This window comes from Trachurus japonicus, chromosome 4 (genome assembly GCF_045865225.1).
Source record: "Trachurus japonicus isolate A0001 chromosome 4, Traja_1.0".
Lineage (NCBI taxonomy): Eukaryota > Metazoa > Chordata > Actinopteri > Carangiformes > Carangidae > Trachurus > Trachurus japonicus.
The window spans coordinates 34,164,653-34,192,301 of NC_140910.1; the positions used below are offsets into that span (position 1 = coordinate 34,164,653).

Here is a 27,649-nt window from a genome sequence, read left to right on the forward strand (position 1 = left end):
ACAGAAGAAAAACAGATGAAACTGCTCAGTGAATAAAAACCAGGTCAGAGGTCAGAGTTTTTTATTTTTTTTAAAGAGTTTTATTTTATTTCTAAGTCCAGAGAAACAAAAATCAATATTCAGAAGATAAAAAAACAAACACTACATTTCCAAGAGAGCTGCGGAATAAATAGCTGCTGTGGGTGAACTGGGCTCATGTGCATGTGTGTGTGTGTGTTTATGTGTTTATGTGTGTGTGTGTGTGTGTGTGTGTGTGTGTGTGTGTGTGTGTGTGTGTGTGTGTGTGCGCTGCAGAAGCACTTTTGGTTTGATTGAATGGAAGCAGAGAGTCAGTCAGTGGGTCGGTCGGTCTCAGGCCGTCTTGTCGGCGCCCACGCTGCTCAGGCTGCTCACGCTGCTGCTCTGTGGGACGCTGCTGTACGTGGGGACGCTGTACTTGGCGAGGACGGACTTGAACTGGTCCAGCGTGGCGTCGGTCCGGACCCCCGTCGGGTCGAAGTGCGTGCGGCTCACCCTGAAGCCGGCCTCGGTCAGGTACTGGAGGAACTTGTTCAACCTGCAGAGAAGCAGCGGGGAGGTCGCAGCGCGTTAAAGAAGACGCTGGTTTGGTCACGTGTCTCGATATTTACATTATTCCTCCTCAGATAAAAAGAAGAAAAGATGATTTGATGTAAAAATTTTAATTTGATTTAAACATTTAAATCCATAATTACTAGGGGTGGGCAAAAATATCGATATGGCAATATATCGCGATACTTTATATCGCGATACTTTATATCGCGATACGATATCGGTATTCAATATTTAAATATGTTTTTTTTCCAAATAATAAATCATGTTTCAGACGTAAATCCAGTACGACTTCCGCCCCTCTGCTCCGCGAGGTGTCACTGTACTGCTACCTCAGACAGTGTGTTGTACATGCAAATATGTTGTTGTAACCTGCACTTGTATAAAATGACATGGATAATTTGAATTACATTGTTTTGACTCAGTTTGTCCCATATATTATCACTATCGTCTGATGTACATACAACTCGGATTTTAAGATGCATAATGCCTTTTACATTTTTCAGTGAACTATGTAGAATATTGTAGAAGATCGCAATATATCGCAAAATTTGGATATCGCAATATCGTATCGTATCGTGACTCAAGTATCGTGATGCGTATCGTATCGTGAGGTCCTTGGCAATACCCACCCCTAATAATTACATCATATTTTACCTCTAACTGCTCCTGCTTTTAACTACACTTATGTATTCAAGTTATGCTTACAGTATGTATGTTTGTTATGTCTGATTATTTATGTATGTCTCAATTGTTTTGTCTTCTGTCTTTATATGTTCTGTGTTTCATCTCGGCTATATTGTAAATGAGGTTGCTCCTCAATATATCTCAGAGTTTAAATAAAGGTTATGAATGTCGTCGAATGGGGAAAATTAGGGAAGATTTGGAAATGTAGTCCTCTTTAATTTGAGGAGGTGACGGGAGAAGAAACGCATAAAGGAAGCTGCAGCCTCACAATGAGCTTTAAACACACACAGACACACACACACACACACAGTTGACCAGAGGCGACTCACTTGGGCATGTTCATGCCCCGGATGCTGTGGCGGTGGATGCTGTAGTAGAACGGAGGATGTTCCAGAGAAGCTTCAGACTTCAGCTTCTTCACCACATTCCCAGAATCCTCTCCGGTTTTCCTCTTCCCTGCAGAGAGAGAGAGAGAGAGAGAGGGGGGGGGGGGGGGGGGGGGGGACAACTGATCATGAACTTATGAAGATAAAAAAAAAAAAAAAAAAAAAACTAACCAGACATTAACTCTTTCGCGACCATTGACGAGTAAACTCGTCAAAACCGTTTTTTTTTTTTACAGATTATGATAATAGACACTCTGAGGTACCCTGTGTGTGAATATGGTTCCTCTGATATGTAAAACTGTTTTAAACTCAAATCAAAACATAATGTTTTTTATAAACTGTGTGATCTTGGTTTTGTTTGAGTAATCGTTCTCCTTGAACGCTGCTCTGGGGACAGCGTGCAGCGCTGTGCGGCTGTCGGCTACAGTGTTGCCACTGTCTCGCCCGACTTTCCAAACCCTCTTGGTGACTTTTTTTTTTGACAAAAGCGACCGACGACAAATCTGGCGACTTTCTCCGGTGCTGTTACAAACGTTTCTGGTTTGGAGACTCGGATCTGAAAGCCGGTTATCACTGCTGTTTTCACGGTGCAGTGGAGCGGGCGCTGCACTCACCGCCGGCCAGTCACACAGCAGTGTCCCGGAGCTGCTCCGCTGCAGCCAGAGACCCACACCGCTGCACCGCTGCTCTCCACGCTGCCACACCCCCCAGATTTGCCTACAAATATATTTATTTAGCCGTAGAAATGATTTGGGAGACATGCCACACTGGCATTGTTTTTCTCTGAAACTAGAGCGGGAGCTCCGTTTTTGGAGAAACCCAGCTCTCTTCTTCTCCTTCGTACCTACGAACGAAACGGCGGAAAAACTCGCCGTTTTTTCAAGGAGCACGTTGGAAAGTCACTCATTTGGATGTTTTTTGGTGTGTCTTTTTGTTACGAAGACAGTTGGTATCCATTTGCAACCGTTATATGGACATGCACTGCTACACCGAGACCCCCTGTAACTCAGAGAAGCCACGGAGGACTCTGAAACTTCAAATTTCAATTTTGGGTGAACTATCCCTTTAAATAAAGGTTGTTAATGATGATTAAAGCAGCAGCTTCTGAAACTAGGTTACACCTGCTGTACGTGAGGTGGAATATACACCAAAGAATAAAAGAAAAGGTAATAAAAACAACACAACATCTACTGTATGTGGAAAGTACTTCTGTGTAGAGAGAGAAAGAGTAGAACTGGTTGGGTCACGCTGCCCTCTGGAGGACAGGAGGTGGAGCTGCAGGTCTGACTGAGAATAGGTTTTCAATCAAAACAAACTTCACCTCCTCAATCAAAAAAAAAGTGTTTGAATGCAAAAAAAAAAGTTGAGACCCAAAAAATTTAGTTTGAACCCTTTTTTTCTTTGACTGACAAGGTTGTTTTTTTGATTGATGAGAATTATTATTTGATTGAAAATCTACTTTTTTTGATTGAATAATAAAGACACAAATATCCTACCCATAATATGTCTCAAATACAAAAAGGATTACTTTAATCGAAAAAAAATCGAGTGGCAGGATATGGGTGTTGCAAAAGCGCCCAGTAAACCCATTCACTCCAATGTATGTGTGTTGTCAACTTGCTGGTAAATTGATGAAAACGGCCGTGTTTTTGTTTTTAGGTGTCTTGGTCATATCAGATTATACTTATAATTTGTTTATTATAAAATGTAGATTGAAACATTAATGTAGACTACTGTTTTTTTTTGTTTTTTACTAGCCTATGTGTTAATGTTTATCTGTAAAGGATCCTCAATGATGCTATTAAAGGACAATTCCAGGCGAATTCAACTCGGGGGTGTATGTTCCTATCATTTTAGGTCTAAAAGAATGAATCTGAAGATTTTCAGTTTAATGTCTCCTGTTTTGCGGTAGTTGCGTCTGTCCCCGCGTCGCCACGGCAGCAATGAATGGGAGTGGATGCAAGTTCTGCTGTTTAGACTGTTTCCATCCCTCAAAGCCACAGACAGCGTCAGATGGAGACTCAAACATGCAGCCAGAAGTTTATTTACTTCAAGCAAGCCGACATGTTTGTAAAACTAGATCTAATTCAAAGTCTCCCGGAGTCTCGCGCGAGACCCAGTTGCCGTGCTCGGTGTGTTCAGGTGCAGTGGGAAAAGCTACCGCTTGTGTCACAAACACAGGAATATCAACTCTTTACTTGCTTCAAGTAAAAAAAACTTTTCGGCGCATGTTTGAGTCGCCACCTGACGCTGTCTGTGGAAAAAAATGTACACTTGAACCAAGTCAAGAGTTGATATTCCTGTGTTTATGACACAAGCGGTAGCTCCGACTGCACCTGAACACACCAGCACTGCAACTTCGGGCTCGCGCGAGACTCCAGGAGACTTTGAATTAGATCTAGTTTTACAAACATGTCGGCTTGTTGAAGTAAATAAACTTCTCGGTGCATGTTTGAGTCTCCATCTGATGCTGCCTGTGGAAAAAAAATGTGGCTTTGAGGGCTGGAAACTTACATCCACTCCCATTCATCGCTGCCGTGGCGACGCGGGGACAGACGCAACTACCGCAAAACAGGAGCAATTAAACTGAAAATCTTCAGATTCATTCTTTTAGACCTAAAATGATATGAAAATACACCCCCGAGTTGAATTCGCCTGGAATTGTCCTTTAACGTGGGTGATCTATAAATGTCCTTAAATTATTGAAAACACCACACTTGCTCATTCACCAACAAAGCAGAGATGTCAGTTCTTGGGCGCTTTTGCAAAACCCATATTCCTCCACCAGGAGGCGCTGCCATTGGACCGATGCTGTCGTTAGTGCTAAGGGAGGAACTGGAATTCACCCTACAAAATGTTGAACACACTATATATATATAATATAGTTAGTGCACTACATCTGTGATAAGAGGAGATTTACAACACAGCTAGAAACAGAACTCAAGTTGTTGGTCATGTGACTCACCCGGCTGCTCAGGCCCCGCCTCCTCTCCGCTCTGCAGCGTCTTGATGACGACGCCACACTCCACTGCACAGACACACAACACAACCCTCTGGTGAGCACGATGACGTCATACACAGACCGTACAGTGTGTGTGTGTGTGTGTGTGTGCACTGCAAAAACTCTAAATCTTTCCAAGAATATTTGTCTTATTTCTTGTCAAAATGTCTCATTTCTGGTCAAAACTAATCTCTTTCCACTTAAAATAAGACTCATCACCTAAAAATGAACTTGTTTGTTGTTTAGATCATTTTCACTTGTTTCAAACACATTGTCACTTGAAATAAGTAGAAAAAGTTTTTTGTGTTTGTAATAAGGAAGAAAAACTTGCTCCACTATCAGATTTTTCTACTTATTTCAAGTGAAAATCTGCTTGAAAGAAGTAAAGTGTCTAAAAACAAGCTGCTTTTTAATGTGATGAGTCTTATTTTAAGTAGAATGAGATTTGTTTTTTATTTCTGACTAGAAATAAGACAAATATTCTTGGTAAGATTTTGAGTTTTTTCAGTGTGTGTGTGTGTGTGTGTTACCCTGGTTGGTGAGAGCAGACGGTCCGTGCACCAGAGACTTGAGCGTTGTGCACTCAGACTCACACATCAGAGTCTTGACCAGCGGCTGGATGTCGTCCATGCTGTGCTGCACGGCCGCCGACAGCATCCGCCTCAGGAAGCCCGTGTTGAACAGAGGACCGCACCTGCACACAATACACAATATACGATAACACTTTACTTGAATAGGTATTCATCAGATTGACATAACAGCTGTCATAAACATCAATGAATACTTCTGACAGCTGTGGTTAAGTGTCATTCGGTAAGTTATGTCACTTGTCATGCAAAGTTGACATTGTTTGAGATGTTTTTGTTCAGACAACTTGACATAAAGACAATTTAAACTGTCATAGCAGACCTAATGGCCAAACTTTAACAATTATGTCAAGTTCTCATAACAAAAACATCTCAAATAATGTCAACTTTGCATCAAAAGTGACATAACTTACCGAATGACACTTAACCACAGCTGTCATAAGTATTCATTGATGTTGATGACAGTGTTATGTCAATCTTATGAAGACCTATTCAAGTAAAGTGTTACCCAATATACAATACACAATGTTTAGTAACTTTACATACTTCACAGTGAGGCGTGTGTGTGTGTGTGTGTGTGTGTGTGTGTGTGTGTGTGTGTTACCATAATGGTCCGAGCTGCACCGTCGTCTTTCCAGGCAGACTTCCGTGACAGTTGCAGGGCAGCGTGTCTGCAAGGAAGAAACTTTACACAGTTAACTTCCTGCTGGGATAGTTCAACATTTAGTCAAATTGGCCCATTGCCATAACCCCTATAGTCATAGCAGTAGGTTTGTTACCTTTAATTGTCAGTGCAAGCTGTTTTTTAGAACGGCGGAGCAGAGCCGTGAGCTGCTCAGAGCTACGCTACGGAGGCTCATTATGGGATTTCTTGGTTTCCCTCATCAAACTCATCAAATACACAATCCAACAACTCCACAACGCTCTGGTGGACAAGTTGTGAGCTGCACATTCACCACGCTATGAGATAATAACACAACGTTACCACACAGAGTTGTTTTAGAGGGAAATACAGAGACTGTTGATGAAAAACTGTCCCTGAAGGCAACGTGCATCAGTGGTTTTGCATGAATTTCCCTCTACAACAACTCTGTGTGGTAACGTTGTGTTATTATCTCATAGCGTGGTGAATGTGCAGCTCACAACTTGTCCACCAGAGCGTTGTGGAGTTGTTGGATTGTGTATTTGATGAGTTTGATGATGAGGGGAAACCAAGAAATCCCCTTTAAGGTTCTTACTGTATGTGCGGCCTTGTTAATTGTTACTTGTTAAACCCTGCACTTCTTGTTACTTTGTGATCACATTCACATACGTGTCGGAAAAATCCAGTCTGGGAGCAGAGGTCTGTGCATCATAGTGACACAACGACACGACAAATCAGCTGTGCACGCATACTTTATGTTCGTGTCGTATTCGATAGGTCAACATCCAGTTTGTCTGCATACGTACATACTCGATTAAATACTGTACACGCAATCCAGGACTTTGCACGGACGGATGGATGAGATGAGTGAGGACGTCGTCGTCTATACTGTCCCCGTGTGACTGCACGTGTATAAAGTATGTGACCGGCCCAGTTTCACCTCGTCATAGGTCACATACCAGACACACCTGCACTCAATGTACAGGACGGTATAGACTTCCTCATCCGCCTGCCTCACATCCCTTCATTAAGTTTTATTGTCAACTTGTTTTTGTTTGATTCCATGAGAACAACATGTCGATGATCACAAAAGACGACAGACAGAGACAGTAGCTGGGTTTCCATCCAAGTCGTATCGAATTTAAAAGCGGATTTTGTGAAAATGCGCAAAAAGCAAAGCAAATTTATGACCGTTTCCATTCGTTAGTGTTTTGCGATTATTGGGAGAGGAGGAGTGCGCCGTGAGATTACGTCATAAGAGAGCGTGAATGTATCCAACAGTTGACACTCAACATCAGGGACAATTTACGTACTTTCCAGACTATAGACGCACCTGTATAATCCGCACCAGCTACATTTTAAAAGAAAATACTGTACATATAGGCCGCACTGGAATATAAACTGCAGGTTTTCATGTTATAACATGAGATATTTACACAGAAAGACAGTAGGGAACTGTGACAGTCCGCTCGCTTTTCCGCTGTTCTGGTTATGCTCCTCTCCTCCATGTTACGGCGTGTGATTGTGTCGTCTTAACCGTCATAAACAAAAGATTACGGGTTACGGAGCGTTTGTGTCGCGGTGCAGAGAGGAGAGCTGGGACACCGGGGCGTCGCTGGGTGAAGTCCAGCAGCTTCACCCACAAACTCTGCCTCAATTCACATCATCTGTTTCCATCACAAAAAGTCGCATTTCCTTTAATCGATACGCTGACAAATCCACCCCCTCCAAGCGTATAAACTTTTATGCACATTTACTGCCTTTATTCGAATTTCTGGCGTTTCCAACCAAGTATTTATTTGCAATTTTTGAAAATGCGAATAAAAAAAGGTGGATGGAAACGCCACTAGTGAGAGTTTTCAGAGCAGAAGGAGTTTAGAGTCGTTCAATAAAAACACTTAAACGTGCCCTTTTTCCTCATTTGTTCAGTTAATAGAAGAAACAGGAAAACACTGAGAGGCCGACAGATCTGTCATGTTGATGGAAGCATCGTTATCATTAAATAATAATAATAATAATTATTATTATATATTTTTTATTTGAGTATAAACAGAAGTCATAACTGGTGTAAAGTGAATAAACTCGCTCTGTTTGGTAAAGAGTGTGATTATGACACAGTCAGCACTCTGTACAGTCTCAGCCCATCCACAGGTGTGTGTGTGTAATATCTTACTTTTTTTATTTTTTTATTTATTTTTTTAGAATTCTTACCACTTTTTTCTAGATTTTTTTTTTTTTTTAACTTTTTTGGGGGAAAATTTTTTATCACTTTGTCCTAAGAAAGTCTTTTTTTTACAGAATTTTCTCAACAATATTTCAACAAATTCACTTTGCCCATTGGCCCTAATTTGAACATATACATTGACAACATTGACACATTACAAGTCGTTGGTTTAACCAGCACTAGGACTCTGGAGCTGGAGACAAGGGACACATGGAGCTGAGTTAAGGTGGAAATACTACAGAGTTAAGGTGGAAATCCTACAGAGTTCCTCTTTAAAAAGTGATAGCTCCAAAAACAAAACAAAAACTTTATGTGTGAAGAAGGAGAAGAGAGTCTGAGAGCAGTTGCTGCTGGAGACGCAGTTTTACAGAGCAGCTGATTAATTATTAATTATTATTAATTCTTATCACATGACATGTTGCGTTCGCTGCATGCGAGTCACGTAATGCGCATCTACGTTGAACGTAATAGATTTGTGCCGCTGCATCTGCACAGCCCCTTCCAAGATGAAGAGATCAGAGGTGAAGTACGCTTTGGTTCTTCAGGTTTGCTATGATTGGTCAATGTGTTTTTAAAAGTTAAAGGGGACATATTATGTAAATCTCACTCTCTGAAGGCTCTTTAACTTAACTTTAAGAACCTGGGAACTGGTTTAATTTGTGGAGAAGGGGCAGAATATGTCTCCTTTAATGTCATATCGCCTCCTGCTGGTGTGAAATGTGATGCTTATTGATGGATTCTTAGTCTAATGGTTGTTCTCTGCAAAACATGTCAGCATCATTTCATTGTAGAAGTCAGTGGTTCTCTTTTTTTTTTTTTTTTTTTACATCAAGGAGCCTACAAACTAGACCAGGGACCCCCATTGAACAAAATTTTGAAGCAAACAGCAGAAATACACAAATATTTGACCTGAGAATGAAGAACATTAGTTTTTTAGTCAATGTACATTCAAATTAGGGCCAATGGCTTGAATCTTTGGAAATATTGTAGATAAATTTCTGGAAAAAAGTGGTGCAATTTCTCCAAAAACCTTGAAACATTTCTAGAAAAAAGTGTTAAAAATTCTCAAAAAAAAGTAAGATTTTTGTAAAGCGAAGTGTTTCCTCACTACATTTATGAGCCTCCGCACCGTGAAATTCTTTGACCGGCGCAAGACAGACTCATGTTTTCATTCATCAAGAATTAAAGTCAGAGGTTGGAAGACGATCACATACCGTCGTAGTTCCCACCATAAACGGAGATTCGGCGGCGTCATTCTCATGACTCGCCATTAACCACCATTAATTAAAATAACAAAATAACGATAGAGACAAAACGATGTATTTATCTAAAATGGAGCCATTAACAAGTGGTAACGTAGATTCATCCACATTAACTTTAAATATTGAGACTTTAAATAACCAAATAGAAACTCCTCGTTGTCCCTTTAAAGTTAAAAATGTTCTAGAAAAAGTATTTCTAAAAAAAATCAAATCAAATAAGTTTTATAAATTCTAGAAAAAAGTGGTACAATTTCTTAACCCCGCCCCCCAAAACAAAAAAAAACAAACAGTTTTTTAAAATTTCTCTGAAAAAGTGGTACATTTTCTAAAAAATAAAATAAAATAAGTTAAAAAATTGTTCAGCAGCATGTGACAGCAGCATGTGACTCACCGTCGGCCATGTTTCCCAGCCGGAGGAACACTCTCTCCTCACACCACTGGCAGTGAGCCAGTTTGCGCAGCTTCTTGGCCGACTCGTCGGCCTGCGTGGGGCCTCGCAGCACTCGGACCACCACCAGGACGAAGTGCTCCAAGGCCACGGCCAGCAGCACCTCCATGCCTTTGTTGCAGCGCGCCGCCGCTCTGCAACACACCAGAGTTACTCACTCTATGGACGAGCACTTTAATCACATACTGTATCTCCAGAATTAGTTCTACTGCAAAAACGTTTTGTTAGAACAGCAACTTTTTCCAATCTCTATGATGCAACCGCTCCACTCTCCTTGAAATGTAATGTCTTATCTGTTTTTGATATTAATATTTTTAAGTCTATATTATATAAGTCTATATTTCAAGCTTGTTTGTAGCGGAAGCTTCTCTTCCCAGTTCGTCAAATTTGGATGGACCAGGAAGAGGAGCTTCTGCTACAAAACAAGCTTGAAATATAGACTTATTTAATTTTTTTTGGGACAATTTCACATTTCGGGGCTTCAGTACAAGAGGGACATTACATACGAGCAGCATGGAGGTATTTGGATGTTTTTTTGTGTGTGTTTTTTTACTTAGAGCTCTGGTGTCCCTTTACAACCGTTATATGGACATGCACTGCTACGCCGAGACCCCCTGTAACTCAGAGAAGCCACGGAGGACTCTGAAACTTCTCCCAGCCCTTAGTCCACATGAGGGGGAGGAGATAATGAGGGAAATTTAAATTTTGGGTGAACTATCCCTTTAATATTGAGTAGTACCTGTAAATTTTATTTGCGTATGTTTATATCTTTTTTTTTTTTAGCACTTTTCTTTCCTGTTTGGTCCTGCTTTGTTTTATTTTCTCATGTTTTGTTTGTGAGTTTTTGTCAGTGGTGTTGCATTGTATGTTTCTAAATCTGTATCTCGTTGCCTGTTTCCATTAAAGGGATAGTTCACCCAAAATTGAAATTTTCTTCGTCACTCACTTTTCTTCGTCCAAAAAGACACACCAAAAAACATCCAAATACCTCCGTGCTGCTCGTATGTAATGTCCGTCTTGTATTGAAGCCCCAAAATGCAAAATTGTCCCGAAAAAAATTAAATAAGTCTATATTTCAAGTTTGTTTTTTAGCGGAAGATTCTCGAAGCTCCTCTTCCCGGTTCGTCCAAATTTGACGAGCAGTATGGAGGTATTTGGATGATTTTTGGTGTGTCTTCTTGTTACGAAGACAGTTGGTATCCATTCACAACCGTCATATGGACATGCACTGCTACGCCGAGACCCCCTGTAACTCAGAGAAGCCACGGAGGACTCTGAAACTTCTCCCAGCCCTTAGTCCACATGAGGGGGAGGAGATAATGAGGTGAGAAATTTGAGAAATTTCAATTTTGGGTGAACTATCCCTTTAAATGAAAAAAAAAACAAGACAACAAAAGTTCCTCAGCATCACATTAGTACGACACACACACACACACTCAGCCCCACCTGGCCACGGTGGCGAGCACCATGCGTGCGGCCAGCTCCTTGTAGTACTCGGTGCGTACGATGTGGCAGCCGTAGTGGCGCAGCGTGACGTTGGGCGACTTGGCGTACAGCGAGCTGGTGTCGGTCGACGTCACCGAGATGATGCCCAGGTTACGCACGTTCCTGAAGGCCGCGTCCAGGTAGTTCACCGCCGTGCCGAACGGGTCCAAGTGGCTGATACGGAAGAAGAAAACACAAACAAGATTTAACAAGAAGATTTAAACAAGGTTTTTGTTTGTGGCCCTGCACTCTAGGCACAAACACCAAATCACTAGTTAAAACTGAATACAGACGTGTTTATGCCCTCTGAGGTTTGAGGCCATTTTCTCCACTTTTACATATTTTCTTAAATTTATCATTTTAAGATAAATAGAAGTGTTTTATGTCTAAATATTAGAACCTCCGCTGTAAGCACACTGAGGCCAGTTTGTCCTAGAACACTGTAGAAAGAAATAATTTAGGCCACACTGCAAAAACTCAAAATCTTACCAAGAATATTTGTCTCATTTCAAATCAAAAATGTCATTTCAAGTCAAAACAGATCTCATTCTACTTAAAATAAGACTCATCACATAAAAAGCAGCTTGTTTTTAGACACTTTTTACTTCTTTCAAGCAGATTTTCACTTGAAATAAGTAGAAAAATCTGATAGTTTTTAGTTTTAGTTTTTTTTTTTTTTTTCAAGTTTTTCTTCCTTATTACAAGCACAAAAAACTTGCTTTCACTGGCAGATTTTTCTACTTATTTCAAGTGAAAATTGGTTTGAAACAAGTAAAAATTATCTCAAAACAAGTTAATTTTTAGGTGATGAGTCTTATTTTAAGTGAAAAGAGTTTAGTTTGACTAGAAATGAGACATTTTGACAAGAAATAAGACAAATATTCTTGGAAAGATTTTGAGTTTTTGCAGTGGCAAATGCTGGAAATTTGAGGTCTGCTTTTAGAAAAATGTCAAATCCCTTGTGAAAACACTCCTTCAGTCATGAGAATGAACTGTTTTGGTGCTTAAAATAGGATATGAATACAGTAATAGATAAGTGTAGAAAACAAGTCTAAAATGACATTTTGTAAGATTGTTTTTTGAGCACAAATGTTGTCATTCTGCCGTTCTGTTTTCACCAAATGTCTCAAATGTGAGATAAAAGAAGCTGAATATTGACTTCACATTACATATAAAGCTCATAGCGTGCACGTGCAGACCTCAGGATGTTTAAATGACTTGAATGAACCCCGGTACCTTTCTGATCATGTGGCCCCCCACCTAACGGCTGTGGCCCTTAGCACAATTTCCAAGTGAATAGATCTTGTTTATCTAAACTTATTGATGGATTCTTAGTCTAATGGTTGTTCTCTGCAAAACATGTCAGCATCATTTCATTCTATAAGTCAATGGTTCTCTTTTTTACATCAAGACCACAGACCCCCACTGAACAAAATTTTGGAGCAAACACCAGAAATCACAAATATTTGAGACTGAAGAACATTACTTTTTTAGTCATGTATGTTCAAATTAGGGCCAATGGCGTGATTTTTTGGAAATATTGTAGAGAAATTTCTGAAAAAAAGTGCTACAATTTCTCCAAAAACGTTTGAACATTTCTAGAAAAACGTGTTAAAAATTCTCCAAAAAAAAAAAGGTAAGATTTCCAAAATAATGATTAAAAAAAGTTCAAGTAAAAAATTTACTAGAATAAGTGGTAAAATTTCTACAAAAATAAATAAATAAATATAAAATAAGTAAAAAAAAAAAAACAATTCTAGAAAAAAGTGGTAAATTAAAAAAAAAAAAAGTTTTTTAAAATTTCTAGAAAAAGTGGTAAAATTTCCCCCCAAATTTCTACAAAATAAATAAATAAATATAAAATAAGTAAAAAAAAAAAAAAAAAACCAATTCTAGAAAAAAGTGGTAAAATTTCCCCCCAAAAAAGAAAAAACAAAATTAGTTTAAAAATTCTAGAAAAAAGTGGTAAAATTTTAAGAAAAAGTTGGGCACCCCCTTAACCCTCTCAAGGACCCCTGGGGGTCTCCGGACCTCACTTTGAGAACCATTGGTAAGTCATCACATGCACGATAGTCTGTTCAATTGTCAAAATTTGTCAAGAACATAATACCATGAATGCCATATATTGATCTACAGCACATAGGCTACTATATAATATAATATTTCCTTGTTTTTTTGTTTATATTACAGCACTGCAAAAACTCAAAATCTTACCAAGAATATTTCTCTTATTTTTAGTCAAAACAAATCTTATTCTACTTAAAATAAGACTCATCACATTAAAAGTAGCTTGTTTCTAAGACATTTTTACTTCTTTCAAGCAGATTTTCACTTGAAATAAGTAGAAAAATCTGATAGTGGAGCAAGTTTTTCTTTCTTATTACAAGCACAAAAAACTTGCTTTCACTGGCAGATTTTTCTACTTATTTCAAGTGAAAATTAGTTTGAAACAAGTGAAAATGATCTGAAAACAAGTTCATTTTTAAGTGATGAGTCTTATTTTAAGTGGAAAGAGTTTAGTTTTGACCAGAAATGAGACATTTTGACAAGAAATAAGACAAATATTCTTGGACAGATTTTGAGTTTTTGCAGTGAGTATACTATGCTGTATACATTTTCTTTTTACTCTGATGTCCATCCATCCATCCATTGTCCGCCGCATTATCCGAGTCCGGGTCGCGGGGGCAGCAGTCGGAGCAGGGATCCCCAGACTTCCCTCTCCCCGGACACTTCCTCCAGCTCTTCCGGGGGGACCCCAAGGCGTTCCCAGGCCAGCCGAGTGACGTAGTCACCCCAGCGTGTCCTGGGTCTTCCTCGGGGCCTCCTCCCGGTGGGACATGCCCGGAACACCTCACGAGGGAGGCGTCCAGGGGGCATCCTATACAGGTGCCCGAGCCACCTCAGCTGGCTTCTCTCGATGTGGAGGAGCAGCGGCTCTACTCCGAGCTCCTCCCGGGTGACAGAGCTCCTCACCCTATCTCTAAGGGAGCGCCCCGCCACCCTGGTGACAGAGCTCCTCACCCTATCTCTAAGGGAGCGCCCCGCCACCCTGCGGAGGAAACTCATTTCGGCCGCTTGTATCCGGGATCCCGTTCTTTCGGTCATGACCCAGAGTTCATGACCATAGGTGAGGGTGGGAACGTAGATCGACCGGTAAATCGAGAGCTTTGCCTTTCGGCTCAGCTCCTTCTTCACCACGACGGACCGATACAATGACCGCATTACTGCGGCCGCCGCACCGATCCGCCTGTCGATCTCGCACTCCATTCCCAAGATACTTAAACTCCTCCACCTGAGGCAGGAACTCTCCCCCGGCCTGGAGGGTGCAAGCCACCTTTTTCCCGTCGAGAACCATGGCCTCGGACTTAGAGGTGCTGATTCTCATCCCAGCTGCTTCACACTCGGCTGCAAACCGCCCCAGTGCATGCTGGAGGTCCTGGCTCGAGGGAAGCCAACAAGACCACATCATCTGCAAAAAGCAGAGATGAAATCAAGTGGATCCCGAACCGTACCCCCTCCGGCCCTTGGCTGCACCTAGAAATTCTGTCCATAAAAATAATGAACAGAACCGGTGACAAAGGGCAGCCCTGCCGGAGTCCAACACGCACCGGGAACAGGTCTGACTTATTGGCGGCAATGCGAACCAAGCTCCTGCTCCGATCATACAGGGACCGTACAGCCCTCAGCAGAGGGCCTCCGACCCCATACTCTCGGAGCACCTCCCACAGGATGCCACGTGGGACACGGTCGAAAGCCTTCTCCAAGTCCACAAAACACATGTGGACTGGTTGGGCAAACTCCCATGCGCCCTCGAGCACCCTGCGGAGGGTGTAGAGCTGGTCCAGCATTCCACGGCCAGGACGAAAACCGCATTGTTCCTCCTGAATCCGAGGTTCGACTATCGGCCGAATTCTCCTCTCCAGCACCCTGGAATAGACTTTCCCCGGGAGGCTGAGGAGTGTGATCCCCCGGTAGTTGGGACACACCCTCCGGTCCCCCTTTTTGAAGAGAGGGACCACCACCCCGGTCTGCCAGTCCAGAGGCACTGTCCCCGACTGCCACGCGATGCTGCAGAGGCGTGTCAGCCACGACAGCCCCGCAACATCCAGAGACTTGAGGTACTCAGGGCGGATCTCATCCACCCCCGCTGCCTTGCCACTGAGGAGCTTCTGGACTACCTCAGTGACTTCAGCTTGGGTGATGAATGAATCAACCTCTGAGTCCTCAGCCTCTGCTTCCTCGACGGAAGGCGTGTCAGTGGGATTGAGGAGATCCTCGAAGTATTCCTTCCACCGCCCGACGATATCCCCAGTCGAGGTCAACAGCTCCCGTCCTCCACTGTAAACCGTGTTGGCGGAGCACTGCTTCCCCCTCCTGAGGCGCCGGATGGTTTGCCAGAATTTCGTCGAGGCTGACCGGTAGTCCTCCTCCATGGCCTCCCCGAACTTTTCCCAGACCCGAGTTTTTGCATCCGTGACCGCCCGAGCTGCTGTCCGCTTGGCCTGCCGGTACCCGTCAGCTGCCTCGGGAGTCCCCTGAGCAGCCAGGCTCGGTAGGACTCCTTCTTCAGCTTGACGGCATCCCTTACTTCCGGGGTCCACCACCGGGTTCGGGGATTGCCACCGCGACAGGCGCCGGAGACCTTAAGGCCACAGCCTCGGACGGCCGCGTTAACAATGGAAGTGGAGAACATGGTCCATTCAGACTCAATGTCGTCAAAGCTCTCCCGGAAGTGGGAGTTGAAGACCTCCCTGACAGGGGATTCTGCCAGACGTTCCCAGCAGACCCTCACGATACGCTTGGGTCTTCCAGGTCTGACCAGCTTTCTCCCCTGCCAGCGGATCCAACTCACCACCAGGTGGTGATCAGTTGACAGCTCAGCCCCTCTCTTCACCCGAGTGTCCAAGACATACGGCCGGAGGTCAGATGACACGACTACAAAGTCGATCATTGACCTCCGGCCTAGGGTGTCCTGGTGCCACGTGCACTGATGGGCACCCTTATGCTCGAACATGGTGTTCGTTATGGACAGACTGTGGCTAGCACAGAAGTCCAATAACAAAACACCACTCGGATTCAGATCGGGGAGGCCGTTCCTCCCAATCACACCTCTCCAGGTAACACTGTCGCTGCCCACGTGAGCGTTGAAGTCCCCCAACAGAACGATGGAGTCCCCGGTTGGAGCACTTTCCAGCACCCCTCCCAGGGCCTCCAGGAAGGCCGGGTACTCTGCACTGCCTATCCCCGACCCGAAGGCGCAGGGAAGCGACCCTCTCGTTAAGTGGGGAGAACTCCAACACGCTGTGCGTGGAGGTGAGCCCGACTATCTCTAGTCGATACCTCTCAGCCTCCCGCACGAGCTCAGGCTCTTTCCCCCCCAGCGAGGTGACATTCCATGTCCCTAAAGCCAGAGTCGTTGTCCGAGGATTGGGTCGCCGGGGCCCCCGCCCACGGCTGCCACCCAAATCACATGGCACCGGCCCCTTCAGAACCCTCCCGCGGGTGGTGGGCCTACGGAAAGGCGGGCCCACGTCGCTCGTTTGGGCCGCGCCCGGCCGGGTCCCGTGGGCCAAGACCCAGCCACCAGACGCTCGCCTGCGAGCCCCGACCCCAGGCCTGGCTCCAGGGTGGGGCCCCGGTAACGCCAGTCCGGGCGACGTACACTTCCTCGATGTTTTCTTTTTCATAAGGGGCTTTGAACCGCTCTTTGTCTGACTCGTCACCTAGGACCTGTTTGCCTTGGGAGACCCTACCAGGGGTATTAAGCCCCGGACAACATAGCTCCTAGGATCATTCGGGTGCTCAAACCCCTCCACCACGGTAAGGTGGCGGTTCAAGGAGGGGCTGCTACTCTACTCTACTCTGATGTATGAAAGTTATTTTATGTGTGTAAATATAAAAATGGTAACAATTTCGTTGGCAGTATGAGTGCAATGTGTGATGTCAAACCAATGAGCCAAACCAACGTAGAAAACCTGTAATAAATATTGTTTCCTGTATGACAACATGATCAGACTCGACCCTTACATGTAATCAAAAGGCCGCAGGTGCATCATGACGTTGGCGTCCATCTTGGCGACCTCCACCGTGGCGACGGCGCCCTCGGGCTCGGCCCCGCCCCCTTCGGGCCCCCGGGGGCCTCGCGCGGCGCCGTCCACCCTCATGTGGTTGAGTTCACAGTTCTCTCTGATCATCTTAACACAGGTGTCGCTGATGTCGGTGATCGTCACCTTGACGGAGTGACGCAGGTGTTTGGCCCACTGCAGACCCATGATACCTGATGGAGAGATGGATGGAGAGATGGAGAGAGAGATAGATAGAGAGATAGAGAGATAGATAGATAGATAGATAGATAGATAGATAGACAGACAGACAGACAGACAGACAGACAGACATAGGAATGTTGGCAAACTGCAAGACAAGTGCTATACAAATACAATTTGATTCATGATTGATTGATTGATTGATTGTCTCACCTGTGGCTCCAAAAGCATCAAGACACTCGAGTGGGTTTCTCTCTTCAGCCAGAACAGCCAGAGAACAAAACACCAGCTGCCTGAGACACACACACACACACACACACACACACACACACACACACACACTCAGGTGAAATAAGGATTGACATCTTGACACACATATGCACACACACAAACAAACACACACACCTGTTGGTCTTCATCTTGCGATTGAAGTAGGTGTCGCTCTTCTGGGGCGTGGTGTGGTTCGGGAGCAGCTGGACGTTGGTGCCGAGCTCCTTCATGATCTCATAGGCCTGACTGGACGGAGCTGCACACACGCACACGCACACACACACACACACACACACACACACACACTATAAAGTATATAACAACACTGATCTTTTTACACTTCTACACTTGTTGACGGCGGAGCAGAGCCGTGAGCTGCTCAGAGCTACGCTACGGAGGCTCATTATGGGATTTCTTGGTTTCCCTCATCATCAAACTCATCAAATACACAATCCAACAACTCCACAACGCTCTGGTGGACAAGTTGTGAGCTGCACATTCACCACGCTATGAGATAATAACACAACGTTACCACACAGAGTTGTTTTAGAGGGAAATTCATGTAAAACCACTGATGCGCGTTGCCTTCAGGGACAGTTTTTCATCAACAGTCTCTGTATTTCCCTCTAAAACAACTCTGTGTGGTAACGTTGTGTTATTATCTCATAGCGTGGTGAATGTGCAGCTCACAACTTGTCCACCAGAGCGTTGTGGAGTTGTTGGATTGTGTATTTGATGAGTTTGATGAGGGAAACCAAGAAATCCCATAATGAGCCTCCGTAGCGTAGCTCTGAGCAGCTCACGGCTCTGCTCCGCCGTTCTAAAAACAGCTTGCACCGACAATTAAAGGTAACGAACCTACTGCTATGACTATAGGGATTATGGCAATGGGCCAATTTGCCAAAATGTTGAACTATCCCTTTAAAGGGACAATGAGGAGTTTTGTTAAAGTGAAGTGTTTCCACACTACATTTATGAGCCTCCGCACCGTGAAATTCTTTGACCGGCGCAAGACAGACTCATGTTTTCATTCATCAAGAATTAAAGTCAGAGGTTGGAAGACGATCACATACCGTCGTAGTTCCCACCATAAACGGAGATTCGGCGGCGTTATTCTCATGACTCGCCACGAAACCGAAAGTAGAGAAACGCTGGTCGGCTCGACCAGCATTTCCACCACCACTAATAATAACAAAATAACCATAGAGACAAAACCATAGATTTATAGAAAATGGACCATTAACAAGTGGTAACGGAGATTCATCCACATTAATATCAGACTTTTTTATTGTCGCGGAATTTTTCGTTCTGCCGCTGGAGAAACTCCTCGTTGTCCCTTTAAATTCAACCCCCTCTCTGTTGTGATTCATCTTATATGTTTGTATCACCATGATGATGAAAACACGACTCATTAAGCAGTTGTCCCCTGGACTCATGACTGGCGGCGTGCTTTAACCTGACCTGGCTCTTGGAAGGGGACGTCGGAGCTCCCGGAGTAGCTGGCCTCCGTCTCTCCCTTGTTGACGTGGCGCTTCAGGTGGCTCACCATGTCGGTCTTACGGGCGATGGTGACGGAGCAGACCACGCAGTGGTAGTGGGCCACGTGTCGCCCCGACGACGCCTACAGACAACAACAACAAGAACACAAACACAGAGCAGTGACAACACATCCAGTGATGATTTAACACTCCTGTTGTCCTCCTGGGTCAAGGAAAGAAGGAAGGACAAAGGGAAAGATGGGAGAAAAGAAGGAAGGGAAAAGGGGAGGAAAGAAAGATGGAGGGAGGGAACAGATTGGGTCAATTGGGTCAAAAAGGAAGGAAGAAGTAAGGACGAAGGGAAGGAAGGAAGGAAGGAAGGAAGGAAGGAAGGATTGTGGAAAGAGGGAAGGTAAACAGGATGGAAAGAAAGATGGAGGGAGGAAACAGATTCTTTCAAGGAAGGAAGAAGGGAAGGAAGGAAGGAAGGAAGGAAGGAAGGAAGGAAGGAAGGAAGGGAGGGAAAAGGATTGTGGAAAGAGGGAAGGGAAAAAGGATGGAAAGAAAAATGGAGGGAGGGAACAGATTGGGTCAATTAGGAAGGAAGAAGTAAGGACGAAGGGAAGGAAGGAAGGACAAAGGGAAAGATGGGAGAAAAGAAGGAAGGGAAAAGGGGAGGAAAGATAGATGGAGGGAGGGAACAGATTGGGTCAATTGGGTCAAAAAGGAAGGAAGAAGTAAGGACGAAGGGAAGGAAGGAAGGAAGGGAAAAAGGATTGTGGAAAGAGGGAAGGTAAAAAGGATGGAAAGAAAGATGGAGGGAGGAAACAGATTCATTCAAGGAAAGAAGAAGGGGAGGAAGGAAGGAAGGAAGGAAGGAAGGAAGGAAGGAAGGGAGGAAGGGAGGAAGGAAGGGAGGGAGAGAGGGAACAAGGATTGTGGAAAGAGGGAAGGGAAAAAAGAAGGAAAGAAAGATGGAGGGAGGAAACAGATTGGGTCAATTGGGTCAAAAAGGAAGGAAGAAGTAAGGATGAAGGGAAGGAAGGAAGGAAGGAAAGGAGGGAGGGAAAAAGTATTGTGGAAAGAGGGAAGGGAAAAAGGAAGGAAAGAAAGATGGAGGGAGGGAGGAAACAGATCCATTCAAGGAAGGAAGAAGGAAAGGAAGGAAGGAAGGAAGGAAGGAAGGAAGGAAGGAAGGAAGGAAGGAAGGAAGGAAGGAAGGAAGGAAGGAAGGAAGGAAATGGTTGCAAATGGATACCAACTGTCTTGGTAACAAAAAGACACACCAAAAAACATCCAAATACCTCCATGCTGCTCGTATGTAATGTCCGTCTTGTATTGAAGCCCCGACATGAGAAATTGTCCCAAAATTTGGACGAACCAGGGTCTGTCCTCTTCCCAGTTCGTCCAAATTTGACGAACCAGGAAGAGGAGCTTCGAGAAGCTTCTGCTACAAAACAAGCTTGAAATATAGACTTACTTATTTTTTTTTCGGGACAATTTCTCATTTCGGGGCTTCAATACAAGACGGACATTACATACGAGCAGCATGGAGGTATTTGGATGTTTTTTGGTGTGTCTTTTTGTTACGAAGGTATCCATTTGCAACCGTTATATGGACATGCACTGCTACGCCGAGACCCCCTGTAACTCAGAGAAGGGACGGAGGACTCTGAAACTTCTCCCAGCCCTTAGTCCACATGAGGGGGAGGAGATAATGAGTGAAATTTCAATTTTGGGGTGAACTATCCCTTGAACATGAAAGAGAAAATGTTAGTGAGTTGGTCTCACCTGGTCTGAGCTGAGGCCGGGCTTCAGGTGTCTGCAGGGCAGGTGACAGATGCACATCCTCTGTCCTGTCAAACAGCAGCAACAGTTTGATATGTGATGAGCAGCTCTATCAACTTCCAGAACTCTGCAAGACTTTTAAACGACACGATGGACCATAGGGATCAACCCATATGTTTTTTTTTTTCAGGCCCGATAACCGATTATGTGGACGGGACATTGTTACACAGCCAAGAGAGCGGTGACTACAAAGAGACGGTCACCGATGAAAAAAAAAAAAAAACAGCAGATACTAGGGCTGTCAGTTTTTAGAAAAATGAGGTTCGAACGAATATTGAATAACCCGTAATTCATTCGGATATATTCGAATATTACACCCGCGCCGCCGCCGCCGCCGCCGCCGCAGCCGCCGCAGCCGCCGCAGCCGCCGCAGCCGCCGCAGCACACACAGTCGCTGTGTTTTATTTTGAAAATTGACCGGATACTCTCGTTGTTTCATGTTCGACTTCCTGCCCAGCTTGACGCGGTCGCTCGCAGCTCTCGCACAAAATAGACCAGACGCTGCAGGGCGCGAGCCGGCCGCGGAGGTGCACGCCGCGACACCACACCAGCGGTTAAAGCAGAACAATGCAAGTCGGCCGGAAATAGCTCGCTCCTTCGTTGGTTTCTCTTTTTTTCCCTCTCCGGAGCTCCCCCACAGTTCTGGGAGCCACATGTCACTGTCGTAAAAAAAAAAAAAAAACTCGCCGCCGCCACCTCCTCCACCCCCCCTACACGTGCTTGTGTTTACTGCTGTTTGCTAAGCCCTGCTAACACCGAGCTAACGCTAACGCTATGCTAACACGGAGCTAACGCTATGCTAACACGGAGCTAACGCTAACACGGCGCTAACGCTAATACAGCCACACACAGGCACAAAGACACAAAGACACAGACATACACACACAGGAATAAAGGTTCCAAAACGCGAAGGTGTGTGTCATGATGTATTACATTATCTTATAAAGACCCATGGTGTGTGTATCTGTGTTAGCATTAGCTCCCCGTTAGCCACAAGCTGAACTTCATCAGTAAACATTTCATGTTTCCATGGTTTCCTCCGACTTTCCGAACTCAAACCAATCACGATTCGTGACATGCATGACGTCATGTGCGTTCTTATCTCGTACTGCCGTAAGGCAGTTTCTCGCGATAGTTCTATCCATTGACGAGATTTGTAACACCGAGACGGACGACTGATCTTGCAAGTGCGGTTTTCAGCCAGTGGGGGGGGTGAGCGCATTGGCCTAGACCCCATTCACTTCATAACAGGTCACTCAACCATCACAGTGACTCTGAGCCACAATAATTACAGCCCAAATCCTGCATAGTTCCGCTTTAATATGGGCACAGAAAGTAAACTGCCTCCGCTTCTCGGCTCTTCGCGGCCCTTCCACGTCCGGTGGACGTTCCGCTAGGGCTGGGACGATATGCTTTTCTCCCGATTCGATTCTTCTACGATTTTTTGAATGGCGATTCGATTTAAATTGCGATTCTACGATATTGCCGATTCTCTTGATTTTTAGTCTTTAGCATTTTTAACATTTATCTGCACACAAATACTGTAGGAGCCTATAAATGAACATACTCCATTATAAAGTGAACTTAAACCCTTTTCAAAGCCTGTATGTAAAAGAGGCTAACAAATACACATTGCACAATATTTAAAAAAAAAAAAAAAAAAATAAAAAAAATTAATTTTTTTCAATAAAAAAAATCGATTTAAAAATCGTCAAAAAAGATATCGCGATATCTATGTGAATCGATTTTTTCTCCCACCCCTACGTTCCGCAGCGCTATGCAGGCACTGGGCACTGCAGCCAAAGACGGTAAATAGAGTAGCCTATCTTTGCTGCAGCCTGCATATCGAGCAGGTCATTACTGCTCGAATACGAACTTTTCCCCCCACATTCGAACGGATATTGGAATGTCGAATAAAAAGTGACAGCCCTAGCAGATACCGATTATGAAAAATGCAGAATATCATAAAAATGTCAGTAATGGGTTGAGCATCAACCTGCTTCATCTTCTCACCTTCAAACTCCACGTAGACCTTCCAGTGCAGGTTCTGCAGGTGTCTGCGCAGCTTGTGGCTGTAACAGGCCTTGAACTTCTCCTCAGGACACAGAGGACAGGACTTGCGGCCGGCTGGTGAGAAAAAGACACAAAACACAATTATATTATTTGTCCCAAGTCTTCGTCTTCTTCCTGGGAAATCCTGCTTCTCATCCATGAAACATCACCAAACTAGTTGGAAACCTAAAACTGTATAACAACTTAACTGTTCATGCTACAGTTTTGCAACTTTCACCAAATTTGTACGATTAAATCCAGTGCAAATAATGAAGTTTCAAAAACTGTTAAACGTATTATTAACCCTTTCTTCTCCCACAATTTTTGCTCCATTGTCATTAAATTTGCTGCGACTGCATCTCCACGAAGCTACCACCCGGCTTTTTGATATTTGAAAAACTGAACCTACACTACAGTGCATGAAAAGAAAACGTTTAGAGACAGTACACAGTGTAAACATAAACCAGACAATTCTTGATAAATACATTGAAAAAAGTCGTGGTCGATGGAGTTTGGCTAATATCAGAATTTTATCTGAAAAAACTGAATTTTTAAAAACATTTTTGGCAACATTAGATTTTCTCTTGTGAAGAAAAACAAACACCTATCGTTAAAAACACATCACCAACGTGTCCATGCTATCTAGATGCAACTTATGTATTATCAGATTTCTGTCTTGATAACAGAATTTTTCCACAGCAGCTTGAGATCTGCCACACGCCAGGTAACACCTTCAGCCATTAGCTCAGTGAGAAAAAGGATGCTCCTTGGTGTCAGAGGTCAAGCATCAACTAATGCAAAATGTAGATTGTAATGGCGACTTTCTTGTTGTCTTCCTATTCGGATTTTTAAATGAGACCGAGCTCACAGTTTGCCCCGGTCAAGGGATGTCTCTGCAGTGTTATATCATATTTTTAGTAATAATTTGCAGTGTAATGGAATGGAATATTTTGAAAAACTGCCTGTTCATGCACAACATTTCGTTTGCATGAGTCTATGGACACCTGTCAGCCATCTTTGAATGTATGTATTTATATTCTCTAGTGTCGTGTGTGCATAACACTTCAATAAACAAATCATCCAATCAATCAATCAATTGCAGAATAGAATTTGCCCGAGTCCCTAAAGTTGCTTTGATTGATATTTAGTTTTCTTGATGTATCAGTTGATGTGCAGGAAAAGTCAAAACTCAGTCAAGATGACGAGTATGTTTGAAGCATCCTCTCCCTACTCTCCTTCCATGATCCCTGTTGTCATTTTTTAGTTAAAGGGATAGTAGCATTTTTTTTAAAGTGGGGTTGTATGATCTACAAATGGCCCCTAAGTACTTTAATTGCAGTAGAAGACTCTCTGCACTCCTCCCGTTAGCAACGCCAGCCCATAATAGCCCTGCCCAGAGATTTACAACATACAGTGTTGTGAACAGACACAAAGAAACGGCCTATTTTCACGGCCTAAAAGAGGTTTTACCTGAAAAAAAATACACAGTTCCATTGTTCACTATAATATAATTTTTTCCAGCCCTTCAAAGTGCAGGAAAAACACAGTTTTTATTTGGACCGAACCAACTGCTGATCGGCGGGCGCTAACCCTGGGCGGAGGGATACGTGAGGTGGTTAGGTCCAAATAAAAACTGTGTTTTTCGAAAAAATTATATTATAGCGAACAATGGAACTGTGTATTTTTTTTCAGGTAAAACCTCTTTTAGGCCGTGAAAATAGGCCGTTTCTTTGTGTCTGTTCACAACACTGTATGTTGTAAATCTCTGGGCAGGGCTATTATGGGCTGGCGTTGCTAACGGGAGGAGTGCAGAAAGTCTTCTACTGCAATTAAAGTACTTAGGGGCTATTTGGAGATCATACAACCACACTTTAAAAAAATGCTACTATCCCTTTAAGCACTTTTCGGTCTGGCCTTGTATATAATCAAATAATTAATACAAATATCAACAAAAATATGAAAAATGTGTTATATTTGTGCAAAACATTATCAGATGATCAACCTTCAGTATTCTAAATCAGAAAATGTGATTCATTTTCATAGATATTGTCACTACTCTTAGTGGGACATGTTTTTGCCGAAGTCTCAAGAATCAGTGAGGTATTAAACTGGACATATAGGCTACTATAGTGGCTTCTATACACGCAGTTCATTTAACCCATTATATATGTAGGCTAACTTAACATTATTACGATTTTTACAGGTTTCTGTCTCCAACCTGCTGCTCACACAGACTTTAAAACTCATTTGTTCTACACAACACAACAACAACAACTCTTTCATCTTTCTGCCGTTGCAGTTTATATTTTTTAATTTTTATTTCTTTAAATTAGGAACAGCGCATATTAATGAACACTTCTACTGCAATTAAAGTACTTAGGGGCTATTTGTAGATCATACAACCCCACTTTAAAAAAATGCTACTATCCCTTTAAAAACTTTTGTTATGAAAAGTGCTATATAAATAAAGTTTTTTATTATCATTATTATTACATATATAGTTGCAGAGGTTTATGGTCTGTGTGACTCACCACCATTGAGGTCGACCAGCATCTCGAGGCCCTCCACTTTAGTTTGGATGGAGACGTGTCGGTCTGTCGGCGAGGGAGAGAAGAGAGAAGAAGGGTGAGCGAGCGTGTAACTGAACGCCGGTGACAACATCATGCTGCCATGTTCGAACCCAGACACAACACAAGCTTGGTTGAGTTTACCTGCAGTGGTGGTGGAGGGTCGGGCGTCGCTGTCTGCAGCTGCTTCGGTCTCTGCAGCCGCTGGACGTCCTCCATCAGCACCTACACACACACACACACACACAGGACCTTCATGAACCTTAAAAACTCTCAGCAGCTTCAGTTATTAAAAGTTCAATTTCACATTAACAGTCAAGCAGAGGAAGGAATGAGGGGAAAAAAAACATAAAACATAAAAAACTAAACTCTGTCCTCTGGAGAAAACACAACAAAACTGCCATCGTCCTGTTTTTAATTTGTTGCTATTTAGACTTTGTAGTAGTAGTAGTAGTACACCGCTCAAAAAAATAAAGGGAACACTTAAACAACACATCTTAGATCTCAATTAATGAAATATTGCAGTTTACAATCGTTATTCAATAGATTATATAGTGCAGTTGAGAACAACATAACATGAAAATGATCAATGTAAATCAAAATGATCATCCCAGGTTGATTTCACATGGGTGTGATATATTTGGAGTTACAATGTATTGTTTAATTGTTCCCTTTATTTTTTTTGAGCAGTGTAGTTCATTTCAGTCATATGCACATGAATCATCATTAATGTTCCTCCCAGTCTATATTCAATCAAACGTATTAGTCCATAACTGTTGCATATGCCCAGAAGGAGGAGGCTGAGCTGAAGCTATTAAGCATGTACTACCTGCCTGCTCTTTAATCCTATTCACGTATTAACCTTTAACTATTTACATTTCAATAGTGCCCAAAAAACAAATACACAAGAAAAGATAGAAAACATAGTTATCATAATAGATATCATTGTCATCTATTAGCCCCATAATCCATCAACCTTTTTAAAAAATAAAAAAAATGGTAGGCTATAGGAATCCCCTAAAAGAATAGGAATAACTAAATGACTGACTCAACAGTCAAAACATGTCATTCAACCCTGTTTGTACCTTTCAAGTAAACTTTGTTTTAGTTTAGTTTAGAAAAAGACTGAAAACTAAACACCCAACATGTTAGCCTGTTGAGCAACAAAAAGCCTATCTTGTCTTCGTGTCATTGTTAAATACAAAAATGAAACTAAACCTTGACAAATGACATGGTCAGTTATTATTTCCCTGTAAGTCTTGTTGATGAACAACTCTCTCTAGACAGACTGATAGTAAATACTCTGACATGTGTCCTCTAGGACTGGAGGGTAGGTAGTTAGTCAGTTGAATGAACGTGCTGCTGCTCAGAGGGAAAGTTCAGAGCATCTTCTCTCTACTCCGAGTCTTCGGTCCTGTAGCGCAGCTCCGTGATGAGGCCGTGTCCTCCCAGACGGAGACGGTGGTCTAACCGGGGGTTACCGGGGTTACCGGCCGGTCCAAGCCCCGGTAAAACCACCGACCTCTCGGTCTGTGGCCGGTGACCCTGTCGGTTGAAGCTCACATCGGCTCCGCGGCGTCCAAAAACCTGCTGCTGTCGACTATTTAGGTCCCATGGCGGAGCTCCGTGGTGAGGCCTTCATTCAGTTTCGCAGTTACAAACTCAGATTCTGTGTGAATTCACTGCACAACCGATAGAGACCAGAAACCTACGACCGAAGCCGCACTTCACCTTCCACCAGCCCGAGTTCAGACCAGAACCCAGCGGCTTTTACCTACGTTTGATATCGACGTCCTCCTGGTGAAGCTGAACAGCGCTCGCCTCTTTGAGCTCCGCCATTACTACAGCAACATACGTAACGTAGGGAGCGTTCCGCGC

At 43.4% G+C, this 27,649-nt stretch overlaps 2 protein-coding genes across 2 annotated transcripts in view; one reads left to right on the forward strand and one right to left on the reverse strand.

Moving 5' to 3' along the window:
- LOC146989309 (uncharacterized) overlaps positions 1-27,649 on the forward strand; it is a 311,632-nt gene that overhangs the window by 274,443 nt on the left and 9,540 nt on the right. The window lies entirely within an intron of this gene.
- Positions 73-27,628, reverse strand: trmt1l (tRNA methyltransferase 1-like). The gene is made up of 16 exons (XM_085775251.1): positions 27,550-27,628; positions 25,916-25,996; positions 25,736-25,798; positions 23,166-23,279; positions 21,096-21,160; positions 19,288-19,447; positions 17,962-18,082; positions 17,770-17,849; positions 17,321-17,570; positions 11,255-11,467; positions 9,752-9,942; positions 5,836-5,902; positions 5,175-5,338; positions 4,609-4,671; positions 1,587-1,713; positions 73-556 (listed from the first exon to the last, which is right to left on the reverse strand). Exons 1-16 carry the CDS (start codon positions 27,608-27,610, stop codon positions 352-354), a joined length of 2,025 nt encoding a protein of 674 aa, XP_085631377.1. The 5' UTR covers positions 27,611-27,628; the 3' UTR covers positions 73-351.